General features: G+C 47.0%; 1 protein-coding gene across 1 annotated transcript in view; it reads left to right on the top strand.

The window, feature by feature from the left end:
- LOC119430900 (coiled-coil and C2 domain-containing protein 2A-like) overlaps positions 1-15,258 on the top strand; it is a 38,337-nt gene extending 23,079 nt beyond the window's left edge. Inside the window, exons 16-24 of the mRNA XM_049657105.1 lie at positions 195-366; positions 1,297-1,461; positions 4,205-4,435; positions 6,876-6,965; positions 7,800-8,069; positions 10,814-10,936; positions 11,111-11,271; positions 12,548-12,623; positions 14,990-15,258. Coding sequence (XP_049513062.1) covers positions 195-366; positions 1,297-1,461; positions 4,205-4,435; positions 6,876-6,965; positions 7,800-8,069; positions 10,814-10,936; positions 11,111-11,271; positions 12,548-12,623; positions 14,990-15,178 — 1,477 coding nt within the window. The 3' untranslated portion in view covers positions 15,179-15,258. The remainder of the gene's footprint in view (positions 1-194; positions 367-1,296; positions 1,462-4,204; positions 4,436-6,875; positions 6,966-7,799; positions 8,070-10,813; positions 10,937-11,110; positions 11,272-12,547; positions 12,624-14,989) is intronic.
- The last annotated feature ends 232 nt before the right edge of the window (positions 15,259-15,490 follow it).

Raw genomic sequence — 15,490 nt, 5'->3', positions numbered from 1 at the left:
GAAGCAGCCTGTGAATAATTTAATCAGTAAGTCAATCAATCAATGAACGAACCAGTTAGTTGGTCATTAATAAGCGAATCAATTCATAAGTGAGTCAGTCAATCAAATAAACAGCCGGTCGGTCAGTCAGCGAGGGTATCGACAAATCAGTCAGGCGATTGGTCAGTTCTTTCTTTCCTTCTCACATTTGCTAGTCCCGAAGAGGGAGTGGTGAAGGACGTGATCTACCTGAACCTGTTCGACGAAGTGGTGCTCGACCTCCTGGAGGACGACCGTGAGCGCCACAGTACCGTGTACCAGCGGCTGGAGAGGCGCTGGCTTGGCAGCCTCAAGATACCCTTCTCCACGCTCTACATCAACGCCAAGGTGAGCGGGTGTACTTGCGTGTTGCGCGTAACATCGAATGGCGCCGCAGTGGCTCGCGAACGACAGACAAGGCTGACCGCCGTGTCTTGCATGCATCTGGAAGGCACTTTGTGCGGATCCTGTAGCCGTGGCCGAGAAGCCGCTGGAATTCGTTAATTGGCAGTGACGTCCGGCAATAGATACGCCGGCGGTGAGAGCTACACGTATGCCTAAGTGGCTTTCCCTGACACAGAGGAGCACTGAAGTAAAACTTTTAATCAGTTTAGACTTTTTTGTTAATTCCCCTGTAAGTGTTTGATTGCTAGAAAAGAAAATGAAGGCCAAAGCTCAATTTGCTTTAAATTTCGCAATGAAACTCTAGCTCCTGTATGTCATTGTGACGTCATGGATTTCAAAGTATTTTTTTTTCTTTTTCGGATTTGGGCCGTTGTGGTTTGGTAAAGGTTCTCGAAATTGAGTCGGGAACTGAATGCTGAAACTTCAAACCGACGTCGCCAATTGTCTTTAGATCGTGCGTCTTTCCCGACCTACCAATACAATCAATCAATCCAGAAATCAGTCAGTCGATCACTCAATCAGTGAGTCAATGAATGAACGAACGTATCAATCAATCAATCAATCAATAATAATAATAATAATAATAATAATAATAATAATAATAATAATAATAATAATAATAATAATAATAATAATTATTATTATTATTATTATTATTATTACATCTTAGGTTAATTACAGCATATAAAATATACACTCACCGATTAGAGTGGCCTTTTCGGTATTGCTGAAGGGTAATTTATTCATCATCATCATCATCATCCTATATTTTATGTCCACTGCAGGACGAATTTATTAATACAGCTCAACTGATTGTTCTCTTTAAAGTGTCTCCTTAACGCGAGCCATGTGGTAATTGCTGCTGCCTTCCAGATCGAAGGCACGTTCAGGGTCGACGTTCCCGTGGTGCTGCTGGGCTACGCGCACGAGGTGAAGCCGTGGTCCCCGGCCCAGGACGCGCCTGCCTCGAGTACCTACGTGTCCTTCTACATGACGGTGGAGCCGGGGTTGCAGTCGCCGGAGGTGCTCAGGGCGCGGGTGAGTGTGCGTCGTGATCGTGCGGAAGTGTCGCCGAATGACTTTGGCGGCCGTGAGACCAAACTCCATGATTATGTGAAGGTGACGGTCGCTGGCTCGATTATGGCATGGGGCGTGCTCTTCCTTTTTTTTTTTTTGCGCTGTGAATTACGTCTCTACGTCTACATGTGCCACCGCGGGAATTTAGGAATTTATATAGAATGATAGATAATACACACACGCATATATATATATATATATATATATATATATATATATATATATATAATGTGTGTGTGTGTGTGTGTGTGTGGTGTGTGTGTGTGTGTGTGTGTGTGTGTGTGTGTGTGTGTGTGTGTGTGTGTGGAAGTGGTGTCAGGTGTCAGTTTACCATAAATGGGAATCTGTCAACTAAGCTTGCTTCGCGCCCTGAAAGATATATTATTCATCAATTTCCACCAACCCATTACCTCTACACCATTGCCTCGTGCGAGCCCAACTTAGACCAATCGAACTCGCTCCATTCCCCAAAAGTGTGCAGTACGGCGGCTTCGCCTCAACTTGTCTATGTCTACAGCGGTGCACCCTTTACAGGGGTATAGTGCAATGGTAATTTTCGACTATATTGGCGCTAATTACGCCCGCATGTTAGTACATTATCTGCAAGTAATTATAGCCTCCTATCACGTTGAGACCTACATTTTGGAATCTTTATTTTTTCTTTTTTTCCGGCTCGCTACAACGCTCTGGAGATTCGAAAGGGTCGTTTTTTTAAATGCGAAGCATTTCTTGCCGGCGGCTCTGTCCGTCCGTCCTGCGTCCCACACCCCCACAGCGCATGCGCGTCCCCTCTCTCTCCTCTCCTACGCTCCCCCCTTTCTCTCCTCTAGGAATCCTCTACGGAGCGGCTCCCGCGTGCCACACCCCCACAGCGCATGCGCGTCCCTCCCCCTCTTTATCCTCTCCTACGCTCCCCCCTTTGTCTCCTCTAGGAATCCGGAGCGGCGCGCACGACAGGTGGTGCGACAGCTGCATACTCCGCTGGGGGCGCCACGGTAGTTCGGCGGTATGCAAATGACGGAGCGCGCGCGCCTCATTCTCTCTCCTGTGCAGCGCCGCGATGAGTGCTCGGGCCGCTGCCGCGAAACCATCTCCCGCTCAAGCTAACCATCTCCCCGCTGCTTCGCATCCACACATGGTTCCCTTTAGCGGGAGATGGAGTAATTTTTTTTCTTCTCTTGAAGTGTTTAGAATCATGACATCCCAGATACGCCAACCCCGCGTTTAGTCAGCTTAGAGAAAAAGCAAATGCACGAAAATATATTCTATACTTTCCATCTTTCATTTCCCCTTACCCATCCCCCAGTGCATGGTAGCAAACCAGAATCTCTTCGGTTTAACCTCCCCGCATTTTCCTCTCCATTTATCTATCTATCTCTCTGTATCATCATCAACAACAATAGCCTATATGTATGTGCACTGCAGGACAAATGCATCTCCCTGCGATCTCCAATTACCTCTGTCTTCCGCTAGCTGATTACAACTTGCACCTGAAAATTCGCTAACTTCATAACCCCACCTAGTTTTTTGCCGTCCTCGACTGCGCTTCCCTTCTCTTGGTATCCATTCTGTAACTCTTATGGTCCACCGGTTATCCATCCTACGCATCGCATGGCCTGCCCAGCTCTATTTTTTTTCTTAATGTCAACTAGGATAGCGGCTGTTCCCGTTTGCTCTCTGATCCACACCGCTCTCTTCCTCTCTCTTAACGTTAGGTGTAACATTTTTCGTTCCATCGCTCTTTGTTCGGTCCTTAACTTGTTCTCGAGCTTCTTTGCTAAACTCCAAGTTTCTGCCCCATATGTTAGTACCGGTAGAATGCAATTTGATTGTATATTTTTCTTTTCAGCGACAGTGGTAAGCTCCCAGTCAGGATTTGGCAATACCTGCCGTATGCACTCCAACCCAATTTTATTCTTCTGTAAATTTCTTTCTCGTGATCAGGGTCCCCTGTGAATAATTGACCTAGATAAGCGTACTCCTTTACAGAATCTAGATGCTGACTGGCGATCCTGAATTCTTGTTCCCTTGCCAGGCTATTGAACATTACCTTCGTTTTCTGCATATGAATCTTCAACCCCACTCTTACAGTTTCTCGGTTAAGGTCCTCAATCATTTGTTGTAATTCGTCCCCATTGTTGCTGAACAGGACAATGTCATCTGCAAACCGAAGGTTGCCGAGATATTCGACGTTGATCCTCACTCCTAAACATTCCCAGTCAAAGAGTTTGAATACTTCTTCCAAGCATGCAGTGAATAGCATTGGCGAGATTGTGTCTCCTTGCCTGACCCCTTTCTTGATAGGTAACTTTCTACTTTTCTTGTGGAGAACCAATGTACCTGTGGAATCTTTGTAGATATTTCCCAAGATATTCACGTATGCCTCCTGAACACCTTGATTCCGCAATGCCTCCATGACTGCTGGTATCTCTACTGAATCAAATGCCTTTTCATAATCTATGAAAGCCATATAGTCTCTCTGTATAGTCAGCTATGGAAGGTAAAAATTGTGGTCCACCCGAATGTAGCGTCACGCTACATTCGGGTGGACCACAATTTCTTTCCCTTTCATGTTACTTCTTCCACCTTGAGGGATGCCGCATAACTGGTTTGCCGTAGTCAGCTATGTAGACCTTGCCTTCAAAACACGGCAGGATTTGCCGATATGCCCTATCCTTTTTTTTCTTCTTCTTCGCTCTCTTAGTGCGACAGCAGCGAGCCCCCGCAGCTGGTGCAGCAAGCCGAGGAGTGGCAGAGCTCGTTCGAGTCCCGCTACCCTCGTCGCTTCGTCAAGGCGCTCGCCATGGACGCCTCGGGCAAGTGGGTCTTCGTGCCGCGCTTCCTGCGACCCCTGGCGCCGCCCCAGCAACTTCTGGACGCGGCCAGGCGCCCCAGCTTCGTCGAGGAAGCCTCGGCTACGGCGAGAGACATCATGGTGAGTCCTGGGGTGTTATTCTAGTCTATGCTTCAGGTCAAATTCCGCCATTTTGGTCGAATTCTCGAGTGGCGGCACTTTTGAGCCAATCAGAGAAGCCGTAGCAGCCCTGCGAGCCAATCGGAGCTAACAAAATGGCGAAGTCGACAAATGCGGGAATTCGGCAATGTCCGGAATAGCATCCCTGATCAAGTGAGGGTGACGAGTGTGTAATGTGGCGGAGAGAATGGCAACACGGTTTTACGAGGTTAAAGCAGTACTGACACTTATTTCCGAAGTTGCAGAATTTACTCCACGTTTCTTGTACATAGAAAGATGACACTTGGAAAGTATTTGGGAGGCACTCACAAAATATTTTAATATGACACTATGGCTGGTTTCTGAAGGCCATACCTCGTGTCGTTGGCATTATTGTGACGTCATGACACATAAAAACATTTGCTGACGTCATGTATCACTAAGGCTAAAAAAACAAAAACAAAAAAAAAACTTCGGCACGCGTGTCTCTTTTGGTTACGCTCGTGCGTGGGAGCCTCATCGATCACATGAATGGAGTGGATCGATGTGTTATGACGTCACGACGCATTCACCTCGTGGGTACCGAAACCGATACTGGTTCGTGTAAACAAGTATTGTAGTAACAATTTATGGTTCTCTGGCGCATGCCAGTATTTTTTAATTTTATTTTTATGTTTATAGGGCTTGCATCGCCATTTAACATCAAAAAATGACAAGTCGTAAATGTCATGACAATACTCCTTGAAAGTGAAAAAGCATTGCTCGCTCGACGAGTCGCCATTTAAAACCGTCTGGATCAAGACTTACGGGAAGTATAGGTATGTGTTTCGCTTTCACAGCTGGCTGGTTCTTCGTTGTTTGCAAAAAAAAAATAAACGAAAACAGTGGGATTGTATTGTCACGAACAATGGCAAATACAAAGACGTTGTAGTGGGGCTGGATCAGAGGCTCTTCTGTCGGACTGAAACCTGCTGGAACCTATGCTCTCTGTGCAGTCTTGACTAGGCAAGCGCTAGCCGTTTACCGGTAATTAAATAATCCCCGTAACATTATTATAGAAGGTGATCTGCGTTCTGTTAATTTATTTATTTATTTATTGTACCCTCAAGGCTTTACATCAATGTAGAATGGAGAGGCATAAAAAGAACACTTACGTACACATTAGATAAGGAACACTTTACATAAAACAGAAAAATCAACAACGAAAAATAAAGAAGATAAAAGATCATGGCATGCTGTCATAAGGTCCAAGAAATGATGAAGGTGGTGACACACAGGTCATTGCGCTATGCACGGATACACGCGCAAAAGAAAAAAAAATTACAAAGGCAGAAAGAACAAATGTACAAAAATAAAACGACATCAAAAGTACATGTTAAATTCTTCAAGGAATCTGTGAGGGTTAGTAATAACCGGGAAGGTGATTCCAGTCACGGCAAGCTTTTAGTAGATTTTTTTTGAATGGGAATATATTACCGCGTTTTCTCGAGGAACATGAACTTTGCAATGGGGATCAAGTCGTGTAGATATGAAAGGAGCAGGCTGTATCCTGCACAATTTAAGCGCGCGATTGTGATAACAGATATCTCGGAAAAGGCCGAGGCGAGATAATTTCCTGCGCATGACAAGGCAAGGGAGATTAAGGCTATTTTTCATGGTAGTTACGTTGGATGTTCGATGATAGTTCGACACTGTGAAACGCGCTGAGCGATTTTGAACTGCTTCGAGCCTTTCGAAGCAGTTCGAAGATTTCGAAGCAGTTTACCTTTCGTTTGATATAAGTTTTTTTTTTTGGATGCGAAGAGGAACCTTTTCCTATAGGCCCACACTAATTTCCCGATTTGGGTACGTGTGAAAAGCCGAATTCGTCTCATCAAGAGAACCGCGGCCCAAGCGATTTGAATGAAATTTTCTGCATTTAACAGAAAAAGCTCAATTCTAGCGACTATGTGAATCAAAGTTCTGGCTTAAGCCTCAGTAATTTAATAAATAAGTTGCTGGATATTGGTAAACGTTAAAAAGATCTAAGCAGAATGTTTACAACCCTGTGACTCTCGGCCAGAAAGATATAGTAATGCTTTGTAAACTGCATCATTTAAGTCGATTGAAACGCACACATGTGACGTACAAGCGTAGAGCTCTTCATGTCGTGATATTGCGTTGCTAATTGATGAATCAGAGTGTCGCAATCTTGATGCTTTCTATTTTTGTGTATTCTGCGAATTTGTTTTTAAAAAGACCATTCATGGCCTAGTTAGAAAAGGTATAATCCCAACAGCCAACAGATTTACATTTGTTCTTCGTAATGCAACATAACATCACAAAGATCACTTCGGTAGATGCCCAGCAAAATCATATCTGTGTTGCCGTGTATTAAGCAGGACATTGTGTATGTGCAATCGGCAGTGTTTTTTTATTACAGGCGCTGGCTGCTCGCTTCGTGTCCTTGATACCGACGCTGTCAGATAGCGTGCTGTTTCCAGGGCTTTGTGACATTTGGAGCACCTGCGACGTGAGTACACTACTTATTCAAAAGCATTTGAAGAACAAAGTGGGCCTCAGTTATCTTCACGGTGGAATCTCGTTGATACGGTCTTCACGGGAACGGGGAAAATAAAGCGTATCCGTAAATCGTATAATGGAACGTATTATCCAACGAAATCCTATTATCGGGGAAAGAAAAGAAACGTATTATCCCGGAAAGACGTATTATGCAGAATAGTGTTGACGAGATTCCACTGTATAATCGTTTGCTGGTTGCCGCTTCGCCGTTGCCCGAGCCGGGAGCAGGTGAAGCCAGCAGAAGTGCGGTTTCGTGCAGCGGCTTGTCCCGGAAGCAGGGTGTATGCTGCACTTACTAGTGCGTGCAGTCAGATAGTGTAGTGGTCGTGACACAATTTTTCTTCGTGGCTTTCCGCGTTTTATGGGTCGTCGTTGTCTCTACATGTCCGGTAAGAGCTTTTACGGTAATCTGAATCTGTGTAAGATATTTTTTTTCCTTACCTAAAACGTTTTCTCAATCACCAGTGCTTTCGAGCGTGCGCCATTCAAGATTGCGACGCGTTCGGCGCTGCGGTGGAAAATTCTGCACTTCTTCCCAAAAGACTTCTTCGAAGGCCTGTTTCGATAGTTACGGCAGGACGGGCAGGTATTTCAAGGCAAGAAAATCAGAAATGCCGACTGCCGTGCACGCGAAGCACCAACTTCCGGGACAAGGCTGGCTTCATTAGAGGGCGCTCGATGCGCTATCCTGGTCGAGATTGTGCGCTATATTCTAGATTAGATTGTAGATTGGCAAGGGCTCTGGAATCTGCGTGCCCAATACTTTGCACGCTATCTTCCGCAGCAATTCCTGCGCGTGCTGACGGGTGACGAAGAGGAGCACGCCCTGTTGCTCTGCAACTACTTCTTGCACCTGGGCACCGAGGCGTACCTGTTGCTGGGCAGCGGCATACCCGAGGGCCAGACAGCGTACGTGCTCACCCTCGAGCAGCGCGCCGGTAGGAACCGCGACGGCGACGTGCGCATCTGGAACGCCGTCACGGGACGTTCGTACAGCGCCACCGACAGCTACGGGCCGCTGCAGACCGTCGGGTGCCTCGTCGGCACCGACAACGTGAGTGCTGCTCGTACAAAAAAAAGAAAAAAAAAAAATAAAGTGAGGATCTCGATAAAGAAACCTTAAAGAAAAGCTTGTCAGTAAACGTGCTGAACTTGGCCGAATACCGGGTATCCCGAGACGTAAACTTGAGTGGCCTGGTTGGTGGCGCCACCTGGTTGTGCGCAGTTTAACCAGAGAGGATACACAGACGTTTTATTGCTTCAACCAACTATATTATATGTAGCTGCTGGTGTGAACTGCCAACACCCGCCATGGTTGCTTAGTGGAAATGGTGTTGGACTGCTAAGCACGAGGTCGTGGGATCGAATCCCGGCCACGGCGGCCGCATTTCGATGGGGGCGAATTGCGAGAGCACCCGTGTACTTAGGTTTAGGTGCACGTTAAAGAACCCCAGGTGGTCGAAATTATTGCGGAGTCCTTCACTACGGCGTGCCTCATAATCAGATTGTGGTTTTGGCACGCAAAACCCCATAATTTTATTTCTAGACTGTCAACAACGGCGTAATCGTTAACATGCAGCCTTTTTTTTTCTTCGGCAAGAGCAACCACTTAACAGGAAAAAGTGACCAACGTGCTTTGGTTGCACTAAGTGTCGCAAGATGTGACCATTGTTCTTGCTGCCGTCAACGTCTCCGGGTACACGTTATTCTACGAACGTTAATGTTAACGCGTTTACGAATAAGCTGAAACTCCCCAGTTTTAGCTCGTCTGTAAATTGTATTGCCATTTACGGAATGCCGGAATGCCGGATATAGGTATGAGTTGATTATGATGACCACTAATGGCATCTATTTTGAATCGGGGCGGTAAGAAATAGTCAGCTAGCCTGTGTGAGCCGCTTACGTGCTACCATAACGTAATCTAACATTCTGCATATCTCTGCTCTTTAGCTTGTGAAGTTACCTATGCCTGCGGCAAACTTGTTCCCCATCTCGCAGAAGCGATCGTGGTGCCATCTGGTGACGTTGATATCAGCCGGAGCGTACTGAACTATTATTTCAATATAATTCAGAATAACTTCTTCTTGGGCGAGTTACTTAACATGATCTTTGTAGCGCCATAACTCGAAAAATAATAGATAACAGTGAGAGGCGAGAGGAAATGAAAGACGAGCGCTACGCCTACAACTTTTTGTTCCGAAGCAGGGCATCCCATATATACACAAACATACACATGCGCAAACGCATAGAAACACACAAAGAGCGCCAGTCAGCCGAAGCTAGTGTTGTCACTTTCAGATGCTTACCAATCTCAATTCCGAATCATAAAGCCTAACAGTAGTTTGACTCACGCAGGCTAGACCAGTGATTTGGATATGATAGGCCTCTAACAGGTCACGTGCGGTTTTTTTCTTGCTTCTGCCTAGGATCCTGACATAAAAAACAGTGGTTCACAGGGACAAGACCTGCAATGTGCAGACAAATGCGCACTCGCATCATTCTTTAAAATTTAAGATCATGTCATTATTTCAATGGCGGGCTATGTTCTACTCAGTAACTTGTGTAAAGACGTCGGCAAAAGCATGATCATGAATGTATTGTTTTATTTTGTGTTTGTCCTTGAATGACAACAATAGGAAACGGAGAATGTTTCCTAGCTACACTGCGTAGTTGAATAAACCGCCACAAGTCGTCGCTACTAGCGCTTCGGCACTACGTGTTCAGAAAGGCCAGAACTCCATGTTTTGTGAAGTTTTAGCTTGGCCTTTTAGCCTGCCATGTTTCAACGCTATTCTCCTGAACGGTCGAAGTACAGCGTCGCCACGTGACACCACCAGCGTTGTCTGTACGCGCTTTATTCACGGTACTTTGCTAAAACGGCAATGCGTAACCGTAAATGGGTCAAAGAGCTGCTCAATGAGAACATATCTTCTGTATCCTCTCTGTTTAACGCGTATTAAAATTCGGAAATAGAGTATGGGCCCGAGATCAGCCAAATACACGAAGAACGGAGAAAGGAATTCGCTCGGCATCCGTCCAACCGATTTCAACGACGTTTGTTGAATATAAAGGAGTGTCGTCATTTCATGGTACGTCAGCGCCATCTGTGTCTGCTTCTACAGCGAAGCTGTTTATGGCTAGGTTTCCGTGCATTTTTCGTGTGCGTGTGCACAAATGTGGGCCGATCCTGGTCATAGTGCAGAAAGGGTCCAATCGCAATGGCACATTCCCCTGTGGACTCGGGGACCGTGTAACGCGCCCTTGATCACCCTTGTCACACCTGCGACCCAAAGAGGTCCCAGGAGCAACGGTATAACAACGGAAAATTACGATAGGATCTTAGCCCAAAAGGCCGGCCCATGTCTACGTTCGCACGGCGCCCTTTCATTGTCGGCGTTCCAACCGCTTGCGTGCCTAGTTTCCTGCCGCTCTCCCGGGGCGGCTGCACCGTCGCGCGTGTATATAAGACAAGGTGCCGTTATCCATTTTGAATTTCACTTTCTTCTCTCGTCGTAATGGGGAGGCCGCGTGCCGTGCGCAGCTTCCCGGCGACGATTGCATTCTCGTCTCTGCTACTGGCGTCGCTCTTCGTAGGCGCGTTGCTCCTCGGGATTCCGGACGATACGCCGCCTCCCAATTCTGTGTAACCTCCCTGTCGTGTGCGAAACAGAATCGCTGGTCATCCACCTTCACAGAGTGGATCGGCTCATGATTTTTAATCTATTGCTTGGCGCACGATAGCCGAAGTTACTTACGCGCAACAAAATCGCGCAATACCGTCCCGTTGTATCTTTCCAGATCTGGGCCAACGTGCAGAAGCACGAGCACCCTTCGAGGCTTTCTTACAACTTGAGCAAGTCGAGTCACTGGAAGCCGTTCTTCGCCAAGGGAAAAGGGCCGCCGACTCTCGACTCCGTTCAGGTGCGTTGTAGCACATGATGAGTCCCAAGCATTATATGCTTTCATTCTGAGAACCATGCACGTGCGTTTGATTAGATATTTTCAACGAGCCCATTTCTAATTTCGCGTTGGAAAAGTGTTCCTATTTTAATATACGCCTGTAGCGAAATGCTTCTTTCCTCCATCGTGTCGCAGCCGAGCGAGCTCTCGTACGAGCCGACGGACCACTCGTACGTGACCCGGCTGCAGCAGAAGATCGAGTATGCGCTGAAGGAGAGCGTGATGAAGTGGCGCAAGCGGTTCCGCACCTCCTGGAACCGCTACGCGAGCCAGGTGCTCCGCAAGATACTGCCCAGGCAAGCGCCGCGCCACATCGGCATCTGTAGTGTTCCAGTTGGTAACCATGCGCGGAGAACAACGCCGGACTAAAATACCAATGTCTCTTTATAACCGAGTCGTTCAAACCAAATCTATCCGTAAGTCTTTACAGCCGGTTGGCAACTGTGTGGGGTAAATATATGTGGTGTCACACAGGCTCTATATATAGGCTGTCCCAACTATCACGCACCAAGATTTAAAAATATGCAAGTGCCACGTAGGTGGACAGAACCAAGGTAACGTTGTTTCCGTCGCTTGGAGATGCTCAGATTATCTTTTGCATTCCGCTTAATTAGATAATTAGTCTTAATTAATTAACCAACTTCTCAAATAATACAATTGGATGAAAAGTATCAATTATAAAATTGTCGAGCAATATGAAAAACGCCCGATACAGATTTCTGTTGCTCAGTACGTGCTACACAAAAGTGATTTTCCGAGCGTGAAATGAAACATTAAAATGAAGCTAACGTGTTCAAGACTAAGAAGGAGCGTTAGACTGCGGTCCTCCCTCACAACCCTAGCTGGGTTGCTTATAGAGACATAAAACCCTACTAACCAGTCAATGTAATCGCATGCCGGAATTTTTTCCTAATTGCATCGCTCCTCTGACCCTTTGTATACCTTCGAGGGCGTTTTCCTTCCCGTGGAACACATATTGGGACGATGTAGAGCTCCACGTGCTTTGCTTTTAACCACAGCTATGGTATAATCAACCCGCCCTTGATCTACAACTCAGACGGCTGTCGTTATATTTGTTAGCGTTACGGACCTACCAGTTTCAGCTCCAGTGCTCATTTAGAGCTTCCTAGCTTGCTTTCAAGTATGTTATCTTCAGCTCGAAGTTCCACTTCCGTACGTCAGCACTAATACATTACAATAATCAAATGCTTCTCTTTGTCAAGGATAAGCTTGTAAAATCAGTTAATGCATTGTTGCTACCATGTGAGAATGGGCCAGCCGTACCATTAAGCTACGGATATTGTTCTATAGGTAGTATCTCTTCCTTTTGCCTCCTCTTCCAAGTAGAACAAGAACAGATTTGGTTTCTATTTCTGTATTTATTTTATCACACCCAAGTACGTTTCCAGGTCGCAGTCCTTGGACCCTGTCCTGTGATTGTACAAACCCGATTTCAAGGAAGAGCCTTTCGGTTTTTTTTTTCGGAAGCACACGCTCCCATCTACAACAGAAGCACGAGACGTTTCCACCGCAGAGTCCGCCTGTTCAACTTTCGCACAACCTTTTCTGCAGGCTCGAGTCCATGGCGTCGACATCGACCAGCACCGACGACATCCAGGAACTCTCCGAGATACTCACTTCTTACAAGGTGATTTTTGTTTCCTGCTATTTAGCCCGCTCTGAGTCTGGAAAATCTGTGGCAGTTCAAAAAAAAAGAAAAGAAAGAAGAAGAAAAGAGTTGGGCTTTAGTGACTGATGGAGGCAAACTCTCTTATTCGATTTCATTCATCAACGCGTAAAGTGCAAATATTTTGAAAACTTCTGGCAGAAATAATTTCACAGTGACTGTCGACGTTAATGCGATTAGCATTGAAGCAATGAAGCGATACACCGTAATGCCACCGCCGAAACACGTCGTGTATGAGGAGATTAATGCAGCCGCGCTACTCTGTCGCGCGTTCCCCTGGACACGTTTCGCCATCTGGTGGCGCCGCCGGGAAGTCCGCGCGCGGGGCGTTCCCGAATATCTATTCAGATAAGATTGACTGAACATTGAAGGGCGCCATTGAAGGGCGGCACATATACCTCGTGGCACACAGCCAGTACCCCGAGTTTACCTTGAAAGAGGTAAAACAAACATCGCAAACTGGGTTGAGCTCGCAAAGGATGCTGATCCATATGTTATAGAGAACGTTACGCCGATTCCAAGCGCTGGTGAGAATTGATGCTATACTCGAGGCATTCTGAAGGTAACTGGGCATTCAGCATCGTTTGAGGTTCTGCAAGGTGTTACCAGATGGATGAATATGACTGTGTAAGGGTGATCAATTTGGTATACGACTTTTTTTTTTCTCACGCCGAAAAGAGTTGCGCTCACTAACGCTAATTTGTCGGTCAAAATTAAACCGCACTACCTGGACCGACGTATGAAGAAACCTGAGGCTTTATCCCCATAACGCTTCGCACTAATCCTTCAAAAGAAAGAAAAAAAAAATCAGAGCCCCACCACTACTGCGAAGATGGAAGCCAACGAAGCTGTGACTAAGGTGGGTCTGCTACAGTGAATTTATATATTATCATTATTGACTATATTGAGCCTCTTCGGCATGTTCGTGAAAGAGCAAGGACGCCGGCGTCTTGTTTTTGCCCGGCACGATGGCCAAGCAGTCCGTTTGCTGCGCCAAGTCCGCCCCATCGTCATAGACTAGTGTATGAGCCACAGCGTTCATAGTCGCGACACACTGCACGGCATCGTCAGGATCCTGCAAGATGTGGTTAAAATGAGCGTCCGTCCCATAGCGAGTCAAAAGGGCAACTGCTGATAACAGCGCTAGCGCGATCTCTACGTCACGAGACAAAGGGGGACAACGATTGGTGGGACGTGCCGCCGCCGAGTATCGCGACACTTGTGAAAGAGGCATCGGCAGTGGCGAGGGGTATAACAATGAGCCATCCATCACCCGTTTTGACACCTGTGCTAAGGCACAGCTGGCGGGAAAACTGCCACGCACATGGAGCCAAACCGCCATGCACATGGAGCCGAACATTTTCAAGGGAAGCTTGTATTGCCTTACTGGTGTCGGCGTCCGTGTTGGTGTTGGCATACGAAAAAGCACAAGCCGCGCGAAAATAAAAATTGCTCGTCAGACTGGGGAATTAATCGAACCACCGACCTTCGGGTTGCGAGACCACGACCCTAACCGATTCAGCCACTGCCGGTTCATCATACGCGCCCTTTAAAGCGGGGTTTTATGTGCGTAAAGAAGTAGACGCGGCGCTAGGCGCGCGCCCGTACAACGTGCATGCTCTTCAGTGCACGCTCGGCAAACGAACATGTCTCACATAGAGGTGGCCTTACCTACAAAGGGTTTGGAAATTATGAATGGAGGAGGGAAAGGGTGTGATTGCGTGTTCGCTCGCCTCGCGTCCTCCGTGTACTGCTAGTTCAGGCCCCGCAGTCAGATGGGGAGGCCGCGTTTGGTTCGTTCTGCCGAACTCGCTGCTTACAGCAAGCCTGCCCCCACTGTGCAGTGGCGAAACTGCCAAGGGTCAACGCTTTGGGACTGTGTATGAAACAGCTACACCAACCCAACCGACAACGTCAGCCTGCAACCTCAACAATAGACAACCGTTTCTCATTCACCAACAATCATGTCTCTTTAATGTGTCTCAAACGCTCAAAAAACTAACCAACCCCTCCCCTAGGGTTTTACAGGCTTCGCGTGCCCCTCCCCGGTAGGGGAGTGGTTTTATTTTTATTGTTCTACGCGGTCTTGTTATACGTGTCGTTGGATGTCATGCCACGTGCTCGGCACGCGCTCGTGCTCGGTACGGCATCCAACAGCACGAGCGCAACCCGAGGGGCGCCAACGAGCCAGCTGCGGAAGACGACGACGCTCGAGATGATGCTGATGATGATAGTTTTTTTCTACACGCGGACGCGATCTGGGGAACCTAGCCCTTAACAGCTTCGCTGTAATAAATAGTAATATCGTAATGCTTCTCGTTTTTCAGATGAGTGGTTTCCCGCTGTCGATGAGCTTCACCGATGTGGAGACAGTCATAGAGACCGTGCTGTCCACCGGAGTTCACCTGACAGAGGCCAGAAACGTGGAGTTTGCCTTGGCCGTCCACATCCATCCCTACCCGTCCGGTGTGCTCGCCGTCTGGGTGTACATTGCGGCGCTTACGAGAAAGGCTTGAGCGCTCGGAATGTCGTAGTAATCGCGGTATATATGTGTTAAGCATTGGCGCTTGTCAATGAACAGAGTAAATAAATAAATGCAAATAAAGAAATAAAGAAATATTGTGCCAGCGTCTCTATATGTGTGTGTGTGTGTGTGTGTGTATGTACGTATGTGCGTGCGTGCGTGCGTGCGTGCGTGTGCATCCGTGAGCAAAAGTATACGGACCAGGGGTTGCGTGATAATGCTGACTTTAAATGCGAAGCATTTCTTGGCAAACATTTGCCACTTTGACAGTATCTATCTATCTATCTATCTATCTATCTATCTA

Source organism: Dermacentor silvarum, chromosome 10 (genome assembly GCF_013339745.2).
Source record: "Dermacentor silvarum isolate Dsil-2018 chromosome 10, BIME_Dsil_1.4, whole genome shotgun sequence".
Taxonomy (NCBI): domain Eukaryota; kingdom Metazoa; phylum Arthropoda; class Arachnida; order Ixodida; family Ixodidae; genus Dermacentor; species Dermacentor silvarum.
This window is presented reverse-complemented; position numbering and strand designations above follow the sequence as displayed.